Genomic DNA, 15,574 nt, shown 5'->3' on the forward strand with positions numbered 1-15,574 from the left:
TACATTGAAAAATGTTTTTAATAGAACTTGTAGATATGATCTTAACAACAAAACAATATATAAAAAGAAGAGAAGTGATCTTGAAGCTCCAAAGGAATCAATACAACGCATCCATAATCAAATATGTAAAGAGCAGCCTATAGAGAATAGTGGTACAGTGACTCAGACAACAGTCTGTTTTACAAACTAAGCATTTGACATTTTCTTTATAAATGTATTCTTGTGATAACGTTGCTTCTCATGTGATCTCAGATGAAAAGATGCAAATAACACTGGCAGTAGATGAAGCTAGACTTTGGTCCACATTTTCTTACAGACCTCTATTTGTTCCTGTTCAATGATCGGACGCTCACTTGCCATTTTCTCTGCATGGCCTTCAGCAGCGAAAGGTCACAAGTGTTTAGGAGAGAGGGCACTTTTTCTTCCCCCTCTCGCGTAAGAAGGTGTCGGCTTGGGTGATGGCACGCATGACAACTCTGGAAATACACGGTAGAGCCTTTTGTGAAGACATGATGCAACAGCGGTGGACAGCTGGAGGGGTAGCCTTCGGTGATGCACATTTCTCTGTCATTTCTTCAAGCTGATTTCAGGGAGAGAACAGGGTCAGAAAAAAAATGAGAAATAGCATTAGACTAGAATAAGTTACAGTTACAGTTTACATCCGTGTCTGTAAAAACATGTGTTACCAGCTCACCCTTTTTACCCTTTAAGGGCGGTGGCCTTGTGGGTAACCTGTGAGGGTGTGACGTGTACTTCATGGTGTGCTTCAGTGTGTATGGACAGTAGTGATGGGATTTCTCGTTCACTTGTGAGAGCCGGTTCTTTGGCTCTCATTCACTTTGAAGTGCCGGTTTAAAGATGCGGTTCGTTTGTCCATTTTTGTTTTGTTTTTTTTGTTTTTTGCTGCGTGTGTTCAACGACGAATCGCATTGCTGATTTATTGTATCACGTGATATTGTAACGTGGACCCAGAATAGACTCCGCAGATATAAAGTTTGGTGTAGCCATAGCAATGGCCTTTATAAACAACAAGCCTGTCAATACAAGCAAGTGCTAGCGGATAGTGGTGACGTTCGCGAACGAGCCGAGTCTTTGGACCGGCTCTTTGAAGTGAACAAGTGAGTGGCTGCACTGTCTTTCTCCCTTACAAACTAGTCTCTCTCAACTTCAAAACGTCAAATAATCTGAAATTAATGGATACAGAGTAAATTAAAGCAAAAAACAAAGAAATTAGGAACTGGCTCGTTCACTCTAAAGAGCCGGTTCAAAGACTCGGCTCATTCGCAAACGTCACATCCCTACAGTCTCTCAGGGTGTCATGGTGAAGACGCATGCAGCAAATAGTGATGATAGTCAGTATAAGTGTCTAGATGAGCTCAGGGCTACTGTTAACCTCATGAGAAGGCCATGTTTGTTGTTTGTGGTGAACACTGCAATAAAGCCATTGTTAGTGAGCAGCAGAGTGGTCGGACTGCTAGAAGTTAGTTACCAAGTGTCACCAATTCAGTAAATGTCTCCACTTCTGTTCCTGACATGTGACTCTGAGTAAGGGCCAAAAAAGTGTTTTTGCATAACATTATGATGTCACAACGAAGTCATCATTTCATCATTTTATCCTATTAGACGTGTAGGAAATTATGCCATCATTAGTGTATGAATTCTTGAGTTGTGAGGTCACAGTGACCTTTGGACACCTAATCGGTTCATTCTTGAGTCCAAGTGGACGTTTGTGCCAAATTTAAGGAAACTCCGTCAAGGCTTTGTAGAGATATTGCGTTCACAAGAATGAGATGGACAACCAGAAAACATACTGCGTGACATGCAGCAAAGGTCGAACCCGGGTCGCTGCAGCAACAGCCTTATACATGGGGCGCCTGCTCTATCCACTAAGCCACCAACGCCCCAACCAATCATATTGTTGCTGTCAAATCTATAACAGTTCTCCTATCTGCTGTTGTCAGTTATCTTTTCAGGATGACAAGATGTGACCCTCCAGTCCTGCTCCTCATCCAATGATCCTCAGCCCTCAGCCATCCCTCTCTTCACCTCCACCACCAGTGACTTCATCTGCGGCAATATTCCTGAACTAACAATGGCATCTCTACACTCTGAATATACATGTCATCATGGGGTCTTCTCACCAAAATAATTTTCTACTATTCCTTTTCATTATGCTCAAAACTCCGAAAAAAAACCTCTCCTGACTGAACTACATTTCCAATTTTCCATATTCTGATTTGTCTTGCCAGTTTTTGTACAGACACACTTCCTTTCTGAACACACCTTCTGCTGCACACACGTGTTCTTGTCTTGTTCAGACAGGGGGCAGCATTGCTTCACAAAACCCTTGAGAGGAAGACCAATAGGGAACCTAAAACACAGTGACATGGAGCACATATATTTAGATACATGATTCAATGATAACAGAACACACTGTAGATAATTTCAAAATAAGAGATACCACAGCATATTAGGCTGCTGGATACGACAAAAAGCATCAAAAGAAACAGAAAAGAGAAAAATCTGTGCAGGTGCTAAACAAAAACAGAACAAGAAAGAGGAAGAAAGGACAGACGGAGAAACAGATCCAAGGCCAGATGTAGAAAGTACAGTCTTACTTCTTCTTGATGATCTTGTGAGTGTCACAGATTCTGCTAAATGAGAGCTCCTCAGTGGCAGAGGTCATATTGTAATGTGGGTCTGGAGAAATGTTTTGGAAACAGCTGTGTTGATCATTTGCCGTGGAGCCCGAACAACAGTGGAAATCCTCCTTAATACCATTTTCGCCTGCACAGTACTTGTTGAGTCCCTCACGCCACTGAAAAAGCAAAAGGAGAAAGGACATGAGAAGGTGCAGAGAAAGACTGAGTAAAGCAAAATATTTGTCTGTAGGTTTCTTGCTTCACCTTCAGAACAGCACAGTTGAGCACACCCTGCTTCTTCTTGCAGCACTGTTTGAATCCCTTCTCTATACGATTACTGGTCTTTGCCTGATGAGCCAGCCATTCGTAGCCTGCACCCGTGATGCAATTGACCTTGTAGAGGGGGCGGAGCTTCTGGTCACGACACAATGATTCAATGGTGTCTGCGGTGGGTAGTCCAGGAGGAAAGTTGATGTCAACTTTCTGGGAAGCAGGCGGTGTCTTCTCCTTCTTTTTCTTGTTTCCTCTGACGCTGTACGGAGTCACCACCGTCCTGCAAAGTATGAGGCATAAGGTCAGAGCCAAGCCTGACCTCCTTCAGCCTCTATGGTGCATTTAAAACCAAGGAACTGTGTTTTGCACAATGTATTTTCACATTACTTCCTCAGAATTAGGTTGGGGTTACTCTGTATTTGCCTTATTGTCATCACATCCCATTACAAGATAGATAGTAGCGTGATAGGCTGCACCCAGACTGCATCCAAAAAAAAAAAAAAAAAAGCAGCCTCATCATTCATCTGAATGGGGCCTCTCCACTGATCCAGCAAGGGTTTCGATGCAGAAGGCTCAGGAAAAAGAAACACAGGGTGATCCAGAAAAAACAGCCGAACTTGGCTCAACTTCTGCTGGTCTATGAGGCAGCCTCATCCATCAAATAACCCCCCTTGCAGGAGTACAATATAAAAAGGCTGCTGCCATAATAATTTTCCAGAGCAGCAAAACCCTTCCTTTTAACATCACAAACACCTGTGGTGTGTTTTGGCATCTGGCGTCTGATAAGCATTCAAACTTATGGATCCTCCAAAATGTAAAATATCTACCATTTCTAATATCACGCTGCACTGCAGTTCTGCTTGTGGTTTGTCCAAGTGGTGTCACCGTACCCCAGCAGAAGCTGCTGCTCGACTGCTCTGAGTAGGTACAATCAGTGTCAAACACTGTAATGTCTCTGTTTTTTGCTTTTAAATGTATTAAAAAGCAGAAAACTAGAATGTAATATGAGTGTCACGTGGGCTATATTACTGCTGACTGTTGCAGTTTTTGTAAAGTGTTAGTATGTCATACAAAATGTCATACAAAAAAAAAGTCATGGTGTGTGCACATTTCCTGTGTGTCATTCAATTATAAGCTGACTCCATTAAAACAGCACTCAGTCATAAAATCGTTGAGATCTCTGATTTAAGATTTACTCTGTGAAAATGCCTTAAATGGTCTGTTTAGCTGTTAAGTTAAATTTCCCACATACCCCCTGGAGGGTTATATCCCAGGATCAGCTACTCAGACTGGACTTCCTGGATCATACTTAATTGTCTCACCAAGAACTACAACACTTTCTCATGTCTCAGTGTCATTCCCAGGCCGCAAATTCTTAAAATCTAATCACAATTATACAGTTTGATTTTTAAAAGAAGGCTTTGTAATTTCCCAAAAAGCTGGGCACTGCAGTTTGTAGCAAATGTTACCAAAATAGGAATAAACAGTGCATTTGTTGGGGACTACTTTCAGTGGTGGATTAATACACACTTTGTGCTCTAGTGAGAATTTACAGCACCAGGACAATGTGGGACTGACTCGAAATAAACTACAGTGCTCTTTGTAATGAAGATAAATGTCACCCAGTGCAACAGTGAGGCTCATTGACACGTGTTTTTGGACAAAAAAAAGTTCAACATTTTTTTCTTTTCATAGGATTTATTGACCATACAGTCAGAAAATTATAGAATATTACAAGACATATCCTTTAAGGAATTAGCAGGTGTTTGACACATTAAAAGCTGAATTTGATTCACTGCATAACACCATAAAAAGTTGTTAAGTCCCAACTGCTACATGAGACCTAAGAGAAAAGTAGAACCCATATCAATACTCTTGAATTTCATTACGAATAAATATAGAACGTTTGTGATGCTACTTAGCTTAGATTTGATTGCCAATACCAGCATTATTATTGGTGCTCAGGTTATTAGTTTCCTTGCATACCTCTGGCAAGTGCTGGGGTCAAAGGTGAAGCCGGAGGAAGAGGGAAGCGGTGGAACCGGCAGCTCCTCTGTCGCATCGTAGTTTGGGTTTGGAGCGTCGTTGTGGAAGCAGTCGAGCCTGTCGCTGCCTGACAGTCTGCAGCAGTGGTAAAGTACATCCTTTACTGACGAGTCCTCCTCACAGAAAGTTTGAAGTGACAGCTCCCACTGCAGTAGGCACAGAACAGTGACACAGACAGACAGGGTGTATGAATTAAATCTTTAATACTACTGCATGCCTGAGGCTGTATACGTTGAGTATCTAACTGAAAAATGAACACGGTATGAGGAAGGCATTAAGATTAAGGTTATGATTTATTTACTGAAGAATTTCAAACAGGTTCTCTTTTGCTCGCCTTCAGATAGCTCCGATGGTGCTCATGCCAAGGCCTGTCTGTTATGTCAGGCTGGGCTGCACAAAATGGGTTTATCAACAGAAAGCGCCCAAGGCCTTCAACTTTGTTTCAAAAATGCAAGTACCATCATCTCAGCAATGTGAGGAATGTTTCATGCCCTTTTTATGTCTGGACTAATACAAAACATGCACACTATTTGATTTGAGTATGACCATAGTCCTGCTGCGTTACAGCTTCAGGAATTACATTAATATGAATGCAAAGCTATGAAAGTTGGCAATAATATGACGTCTATGAGAGCCTTACTCCACATGAGGTATTGGGGAGGTGCTTGTCAGACTATGCCGTAGGTTACGGCGACACAGAGGTATAAATCCCAATTTAAGTGGATAACAACAGAGATAGGACCTTAGTAGTCTAGTCTTTGTTTTGCAAGTCACAAGTAAGTCTCAAGCCTTTGTAACAGCTCAATAACTTGTTGGAAGTTGTTACAACTCCCTAACACATACATACACATAACCATCTTTCTCTGTGAAGGCCTTGTCGTTGTTTGCAACACGCTGGTTTAAGATTTCGCCACCGGCAGTGCACTCCAGAACGAGGATTATTTTGTTGTTGGTGGTTTCGTAGACCTCATGCAGCGCAACCACATACACGTAGGGGTTTGCCTAGGCTGACTGCAGCACGGCAATCTTGTTTAAGATGTCCATGCAGCAGTCCTCGCCCTTCCATCTGTAATTTTCGACCTGCATGTTTTGCATTCTGCAATTTGTTTTTTGTTGACCACGACATCGTTTTTGAATGCAAACAAAATTATCTCTGTTATCATTTTTTCCGACTAAAGTTTAGTAAATTAGCGTTAGTGCTTCATGGTTCTCTCCTGCAACTTGATAGGAAGCTGTCAGATTGCTTTAAACAAAGTGGATCTGGAGAATTAGGTGTCGACTTGCTGGGAATTAAAAGCGTTAATCTTAGTTGATTCAGAAAATGAAGGGAAATGAATTGATTCATGGCACACTTTTTAAATAACTTAGGTATTTTTTTTAAGTCAAAAGGTTAAAGTCAAAGTGAAGTCATAAGTAAGTGGTGTCAAAGTCCAAATCAAGTTGCATTTCTTTTTGATTTTGTGAAGTTGAGTCTAAAGTCATCAAAGTTGTGAATTGAGTCTGACTCTGGATAGCAGTTAATGTACAGTGGCTTTTCATTTTGAATCATTTTGGAATAAAGTTTTATCTCCGCAGTGCATAACTTCATGTTTTTTACATCATGCTTCTTGAGAAACATATTATGTTGAGACATGAGGAGCAGAATTAGAAGATAAAGGATGTCATATCATCATTTTGTGTTTATACACGGTAATAAATTGCTGATTCGGCTGTAGGAGTTGGTGTGGAAACTCACCACAACCACTCAGGAGTTGTGTTAACTCACCGCCTGTGTGGCACAACACAGTGTCACTTCCCTCCCCCATGTCTGGTTCCCTTTGCAGCATGTGCCAAACCAGGACTCTGCCTTATTGATCGCACTGGCCCTTCGCTTCTGCTGGCCAAAACCAGAGGCAGGAAAGTAAGAGTCTGAGTAGAGAGGACGTTGTTCTCCATTTTGACAGATGGCTTGGAGATTGTCGTAGGTTGGCCGGCCGGGGGGGAACTGAACGGGGTAGTCCAGTGTGGGAGGGCCACCAAAGGAACGGGGCCCAAAGCTTGGTCGACCTTTGGGTAAAAGACGGGAATCAATTATTTGATACTTTCACAGCAGTAGGTACTGTGGTACAGATGAAGTAAATGAAAACTCAAAAGAAAGATAGATACGAACGTCCGCTAGGTGTCGAGCCTCCTGGTCTGGAACCCCCTGATAGAATAAAAGCTGTATCATTAAGAGCATCATGTGTTTACTTTATATAATTGCTGCTTTATCGTACATGATTTGGGGATGTAACATAGAACAGATAAGAAAGCAGGCCAAGATGGATGGATAGAAGCTTACCTCTTTCGCTCAGGGTATCAAACTGCTGTGGTGGAAACACCATTACCTGCTGTAAAGCGAACTCTATGAAAACAGAGCAACAACACAATGGTTCAGACACACATGGGCGTATGATTCATCACTGGCCAGGCTAAAGGAAACCAGGCAGACAAATTTGAGCAGCAAAAGTGACAAATGTTTCACATGGGCATGCAGCTGTGCGGTTACGTCAACAGGTAAGAAAACAAACAGTACCCTCGGGATCGAAGAGATCTGTCAAGTCTGCTTCTCTCTGCAACATGAAGGAATCTGGCTGTTGCCTCTCTGAAAGACACACGGATTTTTAAAACGATTATTTACAGCACATAAGAATATTCTACAGCAGTGATACTCAACTTGATTTTCATGGGGGCCACATATTTTTTTGGATAAAATAAAGAAACAAGGCAAATCCCGTGCAGCAGTCCTGCGCAAGTCAGGTGTACACTGAGGTATTTTCTAAGATTTCACCTCTGTCTGGGTCAGAGGCATCCTTCCCTGGCACTTTTTTGACTAACAAGTTCTATTTTGATGATTTTTACATTCAAAGTGCAAAAAATCATTCATTTTCCTTAACCACTTATCCTGTTAGGGGTCGCAGGAGGGGCTGGAGCCTATCCCAGCTGACATCGGGCGAGAGGCAGGGTACACCCTGGACAGGTCGCCAGACTATCGCAGGGCTGACACATAGAGACAGACAACCATTCACGCTCACATTCACACCTATGGATAATTTAGAGTCACCAATTAACCTGCATGTCTTTGGACTGTGGGAGGAAGCTGTGAGGCACCACAGAGACAGAAATACTTAATTCTTACACAGTCTATACTTGAACCTGACCTTCTTTACATTAACTATAGTCATGCACAACACAAAACTTTATCCTAACCTTAACCTATACTTAAACAGCATTTCTAGCGATGTAGTATGTCACTCCAGAGCCGCAGACAACATTACGCAGCCATTTTCAAAGGTTAAGTGCTCCTCGTGACAAGCAAACTGAACGTCATGCGTAAAGTCAGTGGAGTGCTCCTTAAACCTCAACCCTCAAAGTGAAGTCCTGAGCCCTGAAAATAACCTCCTGAAGTAGAGAGAGCTGGCCAAATGCCACTCTGACCATGTGAGGTTCCAATTGGTCCTCGCAGAGATACTGCAGCAGTATGTGAACACACGCACCTTGCATGATTCTGTCAGGGTAAAAGGTGGACTCACGCTGCTCCAAGTGGCGGTCATCTGGAGAAGTGTAAGAGAGAAAGAGAAAGGCAGAATGCCAGAGAGAGTTATGCAACTTTGAATGCGCAGTTTAGACAGAGAGAGACAGACAGTAGCGGTAGGATTACTCCTTTACTGAAGCACAGTATAAAAATACTCGATTACAGTGTTCAGTCCTCACTTTAAAATCTGACAAGTTGAGCTTACTTAAACATAATTTAAGACATAGTAATATTTACTTACTTTTTTTGTTTGAGTATCATTAACTTAAAATGTTTACTTAAGTAAAAATTTGGGAGTGAGTCAGTGAGTCAGTGTCACATGATTAAATATTATACAACATATTATTACCGGTTTTAATGTTGTTGCTGGAGGTGGAGCTCATGTTGTACTGATGCGTCATATTCAATTACCTCAGGTGCAAAATCTTAATCTGCAAAGTAACTAAAACTAAAAAATAAATGAAGGGTAGCACTTTATTAGAGTGGTCCTCCTACAGATAGTTTGCGGGCTGTTTGTACCAATTCCAAAGCTTGTTAGTCAAGTTTGCTTTGTCTGCAGATGATTATCTGTAGAGTGACGAGTTAATGAGTCAGTGACGCATGACTGAATATTACACAGTTTGTTATTTTAATGTTGTTGCTGGAGCTAATTTTGTACTAATGCGTCATATCTAATTACCTCAGGTGCAAAATCTTAATCTGCGAAGAAATAAATGTACAGTAGGGTAACACTTTATTTGGATGGTCCACCAACAGATCGTTTAGAGTGCATTTGTAATGTTTCTTTAGCTTCAGCTCAGCTGTTAGTTGAGTCAATTCAACTGTTTTGCTTTGTCTGCAGATGACAATTCACTTCTTCTCTGAATAATTTGGTTGAACTTGAGCTATTCGCTTAATTTGTGCTGCAAAGGTTGAGTTAATTGTTCAAGTGCAGCTAAATCAACCTGTCAATATGTTTGTATGTACTAATAAGCTGCTGAAAAGTTATCTGTAGGTGGACTATCCAAATTAAGTGTTACCAAAGAAGGGTAAAGAATTTGCCTTTGGTACCACAACACAGAAATAAAAGTAGGTCTACCTGAACATGGAACTAAGGTAAGTAAGTTAAGTTACAACAGCTGCAGACATCAGACCTGACATGTAGACTACATAAAGGTCCTATATATAGTGTGTGTGCTGCAGGATTCATGTCAGTAGGTCTCCAGGCGAAATAAACGCACTTACAGCAGCTCAGACGAACAAAAATGGAGTCAGACAAGAAGCAAACACACCAATATCTGACATGAGAACAACAACAGAAACAAAATAACAGTACCAACCTTTGGATGCTGAGCTCAGTAACACCAAGACAAATGCGGTGAAGCAGACTAGAGCCCAAGACGACCCCATTGTCAATGTGTTAGTGTCTGTCCTGAACTGTTTGTCCCGCTGCTGCTGCTGCTGCTGCTGCAGGCTGTCCTGGCACAGAGAGCAGAGGCCGCCCAGTAAAACACGCTCGGCGGGGCAGCGCACAGACGGGCCCGGTAATTGGTCCAACAGAGGCTGCCGTGCTGTCTGTCTGTCTGACTGTCTGTGAGAACTGTTTTTATGGTTGTTGTGGGGCTTCAGGGGGGGGGTGAGGCGGGGTGAGGGAAAAGAGGGAGGGAGGGAAAGAAGTTTTTTCAACATGACTCATAAGTGATCAAGTCCTGGATGCTGTTTTGTGGGAAATGATGCGCCAGTGTTTGGTTAAGGGACTGTTCGTTACTTGTGAGGGGGGAGATGGTGGTGCCAAATAACGTTTTAAGCACTGTGTAAGGACTTTTGTTTTTTTATTGTGGCTTAGGGGAGCGGAACACAAATTTAAATGGCTGTATTTTGTCTTTATTTTACCAAAGATCTTTGCCAAAAACATAATAATAATAATAATAATAATAATAATAAAAACTTTAATTTATATAGCGCCATTCAAAAAACCCAAGGTCACTTTACAGTACATAGTAAGGAAACAATAACACCAACGGAACAGTACAATACAATACAACACAAGCAGTACAGAAAAGCAACAAAACCATAACAAACAACAAAAGAAAGCAGAGAAACTGTGTGATGGTACACTGGGCATGAGATGGATTATTGAATTAAAAAGCCATGGTGAACAGATGAGTTTTGAGGGTGGATTTGAAAATGTCCAGTGAAGGGGCATTGCGGGTTACAGGGGGGAGAGAGTTCCAGAGGCTGGGGGCAACGACGCTGAAGACCCGGTCAACTAAAGTTCGAAGGCGGGAGTGAGGGATGAAGAGTAGGCCGGAGTCAGAGGAGCGCGGATATCTGAATGGAGTGTAGGGGTGGAGGAGGTCCGTTATGTACTGTGGGGAGATGGATGAGGGTGGGGGTGATGTGCTGCCAGGGCTTGGTGTGGGTGAGGACCCTGGCAGCTGAGTTTTGTACATATTGGAGCCTGACCAGGGTTTTGTTGGGAACCCCGAACAGGACACCATTGCAGTAGTCGAGGCGGGAAGTGATGAAGGAGTGGATGAGTGTTTCTGTAACTGAGTCGGTGAGTGATGGCCGGAGTCTGGAGATGTTTTTCAGATGGTGGAAAGCAGATTTGGTGACAGATTTGAAGTGGGTCTGAAATGAGAGGGTGGAGTCGACGATCACTCCTAGGTTGCGGACCTCAGCAGATGGTAAGATGGTGGCACCATCAATGGTTAGAATTAGATCCCCAACCTTAGATTAGATGTCAACCAGGATTTTATTTCGAGGAGACAATTGATGAGAGACTGAGGGGGCAGATGAGCAGAGGGTTTTGTACTGATGTAGAGCTGGGTGTCGTCGGCATAAGAATGAAAGTTGAGACCATGGCGGCGGATGATCTTGCCTAACGGGAGCATGTAAATGTTGAACAGAAGGGGGCCAAGCACTGAGCCTTGGGGGACACCGTGATTGACGGAGGCGGGGTAGGAGGAACAAGCATGGGTAACAAATTGCATGCATCTGGAAGGAATGTTTTCCTTTCCACTAACAAAAAACACACCAATAAAATAAAGATTCCTAATGGTTTATTACAAATGATGGATTATGGGTTCTGAGGAAAGCGTGAAGGGGTGAGGATTGAAGGATTAGAGAATGACAGGATGAGGGTTGAGGGATGAAGGTAATTTGTAAGATAATGGATGTGTTGGTCGAAGGCAGGAATGCAGGTGGGATCCCGGTTGTCTCCTAGTGAGTACGACTTCGGATAGCGCCCCCACTGGTTCCTGTGCGCAGAAAGGAGCAGAGAAAAAGACGTAAGGGGCGGGAAGGGATTGGGTGGGTGGGATGTGAGAAATGCATCGAAGAGAAAGAGAATGCATCAGGTGTGCTTAAATGCTTTTGGGCGGAAATGGGATGTGTTCGAGGCGTGGTCTTTGCTCCCGAACATAGTTTATAAAACTCCTTATAAAAAAATTACCGTAAAACTTCAATTAAATGCCCAGTCCCTTTTACTAGCCTGGTCTGGCTACTTTTTTTCAATCCCTGGATTTCATCCTCAGCTTTTAACTTTTAACTTTCAAACATTAAAGGGTAAGTTTTAATGATCTAACTACTAATTTATGGTGGAGGGAGGGTCTTGCATTTTCCAACAGTAAATTAGGGAGGCTCAAGGAAAAATATTTGCAGCTTCAGGGAGGGTAAAAACAAAACAGAACAAAACAAAATACCAAAGTCACACCCCAGCCACCCTCCTCCTCTGATAAGTAAAGAATAGTCCCTAAAGGTATCTGAGCCTGAACATGTGTGAACATGATTCTTATTTATTGATTTATTTTATTCAGGCTGCCTGTTATGCAATTAGCTCATTCCCCTGCCACTAGACCCAACTAGTTGTATAAGGAAACCATGCAGAACAAGTCAGAAACAGATGTGCAAAGACAAAGGACAGAATTTGGCAATAATGATGTAAATGATGCTACAACATAATGAAATACAAAAAAGAACAATACAAGTAACTTTATATTGAAAATCAAGAGAGAAGGTGGATTTTTTAAACAAAAGGAAACAAAAACAGGAACAATCAGGTAGAAAGAAAGAGCAAGGACCTAGATATAGATGTGTGCATTTTTTAGCTTTACATTTCAATTTTAACCATACATTTTAACAACTTGAAGTAGATGAACACAGAGAAAGAGGGAGCACATCCTCTCCACTTATAAGTTGGATAATTACCCCCCAAAAAAATCACAGCTCTCATATGTTTGCATCCAGGCTGTCAATAAAATATTTTGATGATGATATATTTTCAATGGCAACCAGTTGTGAATATCAGACCAAAACAAATAACCATATGGACATTTAAAAAATAGATGCTTAATGCTTTTTTCTGGGGGAAAAAGGTGTAAAGGCCCACTTTGAATTTATAATATTTTACATACGTAATATGGATGAGTCACAGTTCCTGCTACGTCTTAATAAGTGACTAATCCAGTATTGCACTTCCATGAGGTAAGTGGAAGTTAAAGAGTTAGATTTAAAAAAGAAGAAGAAGAATTCTAATGCCCCAGAGCCTTATGTAGGCTATCATGTCATGTATAGGTCAGAGGACAGGATCGTACATTTCCCAGTAATGTATTTCGTTAGATCCTCCCTTCTTAGTAAATGCTCATGTTTTTCAAACACCCCATGTTTGTCACGCAGGCTTTCTGCTAAAAAAAAACATGTGGCTTTCCACCCCAAGCAGGTTAGTTCAGACCATAGGCTGTAAAAATAATGGACCTAACTACTGTGATGTCACCCATTGGTTTGTGGACTCCTGTTTTGAAGCCTTGAGTTTGGCATTACAGCCGTCGCCATCTTGTTTTTTGTTTTTGAGCCAGAAGTGACCATATTGCCATGGAGGAGCGATGGATCTGACTGAGAAGCTGAGGATATTATTGGCCCACCCTTAAATATGCGTAACTTTATGACTTACTAAAGGTAAACCGGTGAGTTATATAAAAATGCATCCCCCATACGATTGTAAAGGCAAACCCTGTTTTTTTAATCCTAAACCCACCCACATACTTTTGTTGCCTAGACTCAACCAAATGCATGTGTTGGCTAAACCCAATCATGTATGTTTGTTGAAGAAAATAAAAGTCAGTTTTCAGTGTTGTACCAACATAGTGCATTTAAACTGAAAGACACTATATGTTGTCATGAACAGGGGAAATTAGACACAGAGACCAAAACTGTTTTTTTGTACCAGGCTGAAACGTGTTTATTTCTGCTGTAAAGTTGGGCATTTTAACATGGGGGGGTGTCTGTGGGGACTGACTGGCTTCTGGAGCCAGCCTCAAGTGGCCATTAGATGAATTGCAGTTTTCGGCACTTCTTTGTTGCCTTCATTTTTCAGCCCCAGAGGTTGCCGTTGGATTCAGACTTTGGATTTGTGTGAAATCAGTGGACTGCTCCTTTAAACACTGAAAAAAATAGACGCAACAGGATGAATATGGGGCATTAAATACTGCACAGAATCAAAGCATGTATCAGTATCAAGATAATGCTGTGTTTGCGTCTGAATTTTGCCCATCTCACCCACTGTGTTTGCGCGTTGTTGTTTGCTTGTCGAAAGAAAGCGGTATTAATGGCATTACATTCCTTGTTATCTCACGCTGAGTTTGAGTCCAGGGTTATCGTGGCCTCACAGATTCCTGTTTGAAAGACTGACTGTTAGCTCGTCACAATCCCTCCCACCATGCTGAAAACAGACAAGAGAAGAACTCCCTGTGCAGCTGTAGACTGTAATATAATGAGTCTCCACAGTTTGCTCTCTTTAGGCCTCAGCTTAAACTGGAAGGATTATCTTGCTTTTGTTGCTCTGCCCACAGCTCTTTCCCATCATAAACAGTAAACATCACGATCAAAGTTTTCAGCTGGTGGTGGCCAGTGATGGGAGTCCGGAAACTGCAGAAGTGTTTGTCCTGGGTGGAAATTCCCCCGAGAGGTCAGAGAGCAAAGAGACACAAACAAAACCAGGCAGAGCTGCAACGCACTCCCTCTCACAGGCTTCTCACACTGGAAAAAAATGGTCTGTGGTTTGTCTTGAAAGTCTTGAGACAATTGAATGCAGCAAATTTAGCTTCCTTTATGGCTGCTGAAAACTGGCTTTGTGGTCACAATATGTGCATGAGTTGATGTTAGATAGTTCCTGGCTGTTTACATTCACTTTCAGGGGTAAAAATCAAGTGAGGTCTAGTTTATTTATAGTGCTTAACTACATTTAAAGCTTCAGCTGGTTGTGAAAACAACTTTGCTTGAACTGTCACTATATTGTGAGAGAAGTACATGAGACAGATAATCTGTGAAAGAAATCATGTCCCTCCTCCTCTTCCTACTGCGTCTAATGGTATTTGCCTAGTCTGGGGCCATTTTGGTAAGGAACCAGAACCAGGGCGATAGAGACAGGATCCAGAATTCAATGGATGCACCTTTCCGTCAAAATAAAAGCACCAAGCTAATAAAAATGCGGTGAAACTTTTTTGAATTTAAAGAATATAATTTACAAGAAAAGCCCCAAGCCATTAAGTTAACCTTTTTCTTTTATTGTAAATCGATGGTGCGCCAGAATTTAAAGTTTTACTTTGGTGAACACTTTTACTTTGGTGAATTTGGTGAATTCCGGATCTGCTCTCTAGACCGGAACCAGAATCCAGACAAAATTCAGAGTGAATGGAAACCAGGCTCTTGGCCGTACGTGAAGAGCCTGGTGACGCGAGGCTAGCATTTACCAGAATCTACTGCAGAGCACTGTGAACAACCAATCAGAGCCGAGGAGTCTCTAAAGCAGCTGTCAGTTATGTCAATCACTATGGTCAAACTAGGCAGCACTGATCAAATTTAAATCAACATTTTGTAACTGCATCACCCTCAAATGTTTTCAGAAACACATTTTAGCGCAGGGGTCTTCAACATTTTTCAGGACAATGACTTCTTAACTCAAAGAGAAACAGAACAAGGACACCCTTTATTCAATTAAAGTGAGCTGCACTTGAGACAATTCTCTGAATATTTTCCAGTCTTCTTGTTTTCACTTGCCTGTAGCTGCTAACTAAGCAGC

At 41.9% G+C, this 15,574-nt stretch overlaps 1 protein-coding gene across 1 annotated transcript; it reads right to left on the reverse strand.

The window, feature by feature from the left end:
• On the reverse strand, positions 1 to 10,080 carry LOC126391462 (extracellular matrix protein 1-like). The gene is made up of 11 exons (XM_050046254.1): positions 9,834 to 10,080; positions 8,477 to 8,533; positions 7,516 to 7,584; positions 7,282 to 7,344; positions 7,111 to 7,146; positions 6,727 to 7,007; positions 4,902 to 5,107; positions 2,907 to 3,195; positions 2,619 to 2,818; positions 2,284 to 2,371; positions 1 to 580 (listed from the first exon to the last, which is right to left on the reverse strand). Exons 1-11 carry the CDS (start codon positions 9,901 to 9,903, stop codon positions 401 to 403), a joined length of 1,539 nt encoding a protein of 512 aa, XP_049902211.1. The 5' UTR covers positions 9,904 to 10,080; the 3' UTR covers positions 1 to 400.
• Positions 10,081 to 15,574: the final 5,494 nt, after the last annotated feature.

This window comes from Epinephelus moara, chromosome 6 (assembly GCF_006386435.1).
Source record: "Epinephelus moara isolate mb chromosome 6, YSFRI_EMoa_1.0, whole genome shotgun sequence".
Classification (NCBI taxonomy): Eukaryota; Metazoa; Chordata; class Actinopteri; order Perciformes; family Serranidae; genus Epinephelus; species Epinephelus moara.

What these genes read in the sequence shown, in the direction of transcription:
- LOC126391462 (XM_050046254.1), bottom strand. Translation starts at nt 9,903, where the DNA reads ATGGGGTCGTCTTGGGCTCTAGTCTGCTTCACCGCATTTGTCTTGGTG. An exon ending in CCCTGACAGAATCATGCAAG is followed by an intron (nt 7,585 to 8,476) that starts GTGCGTGTGTTC and finishes TGTGTCTTTCAG; the next exon opens with AGAGGCAACAGCCAGATTCC. An exon ending in GACCCCAGCACTTGCCAGAG is followed by an intron (nt 3,196 to 4,901) that starts GTATGCAAGGAA and finishes CATACTTTGCAG; the next exon opens with GACGGTGGTGACTCCGTACA.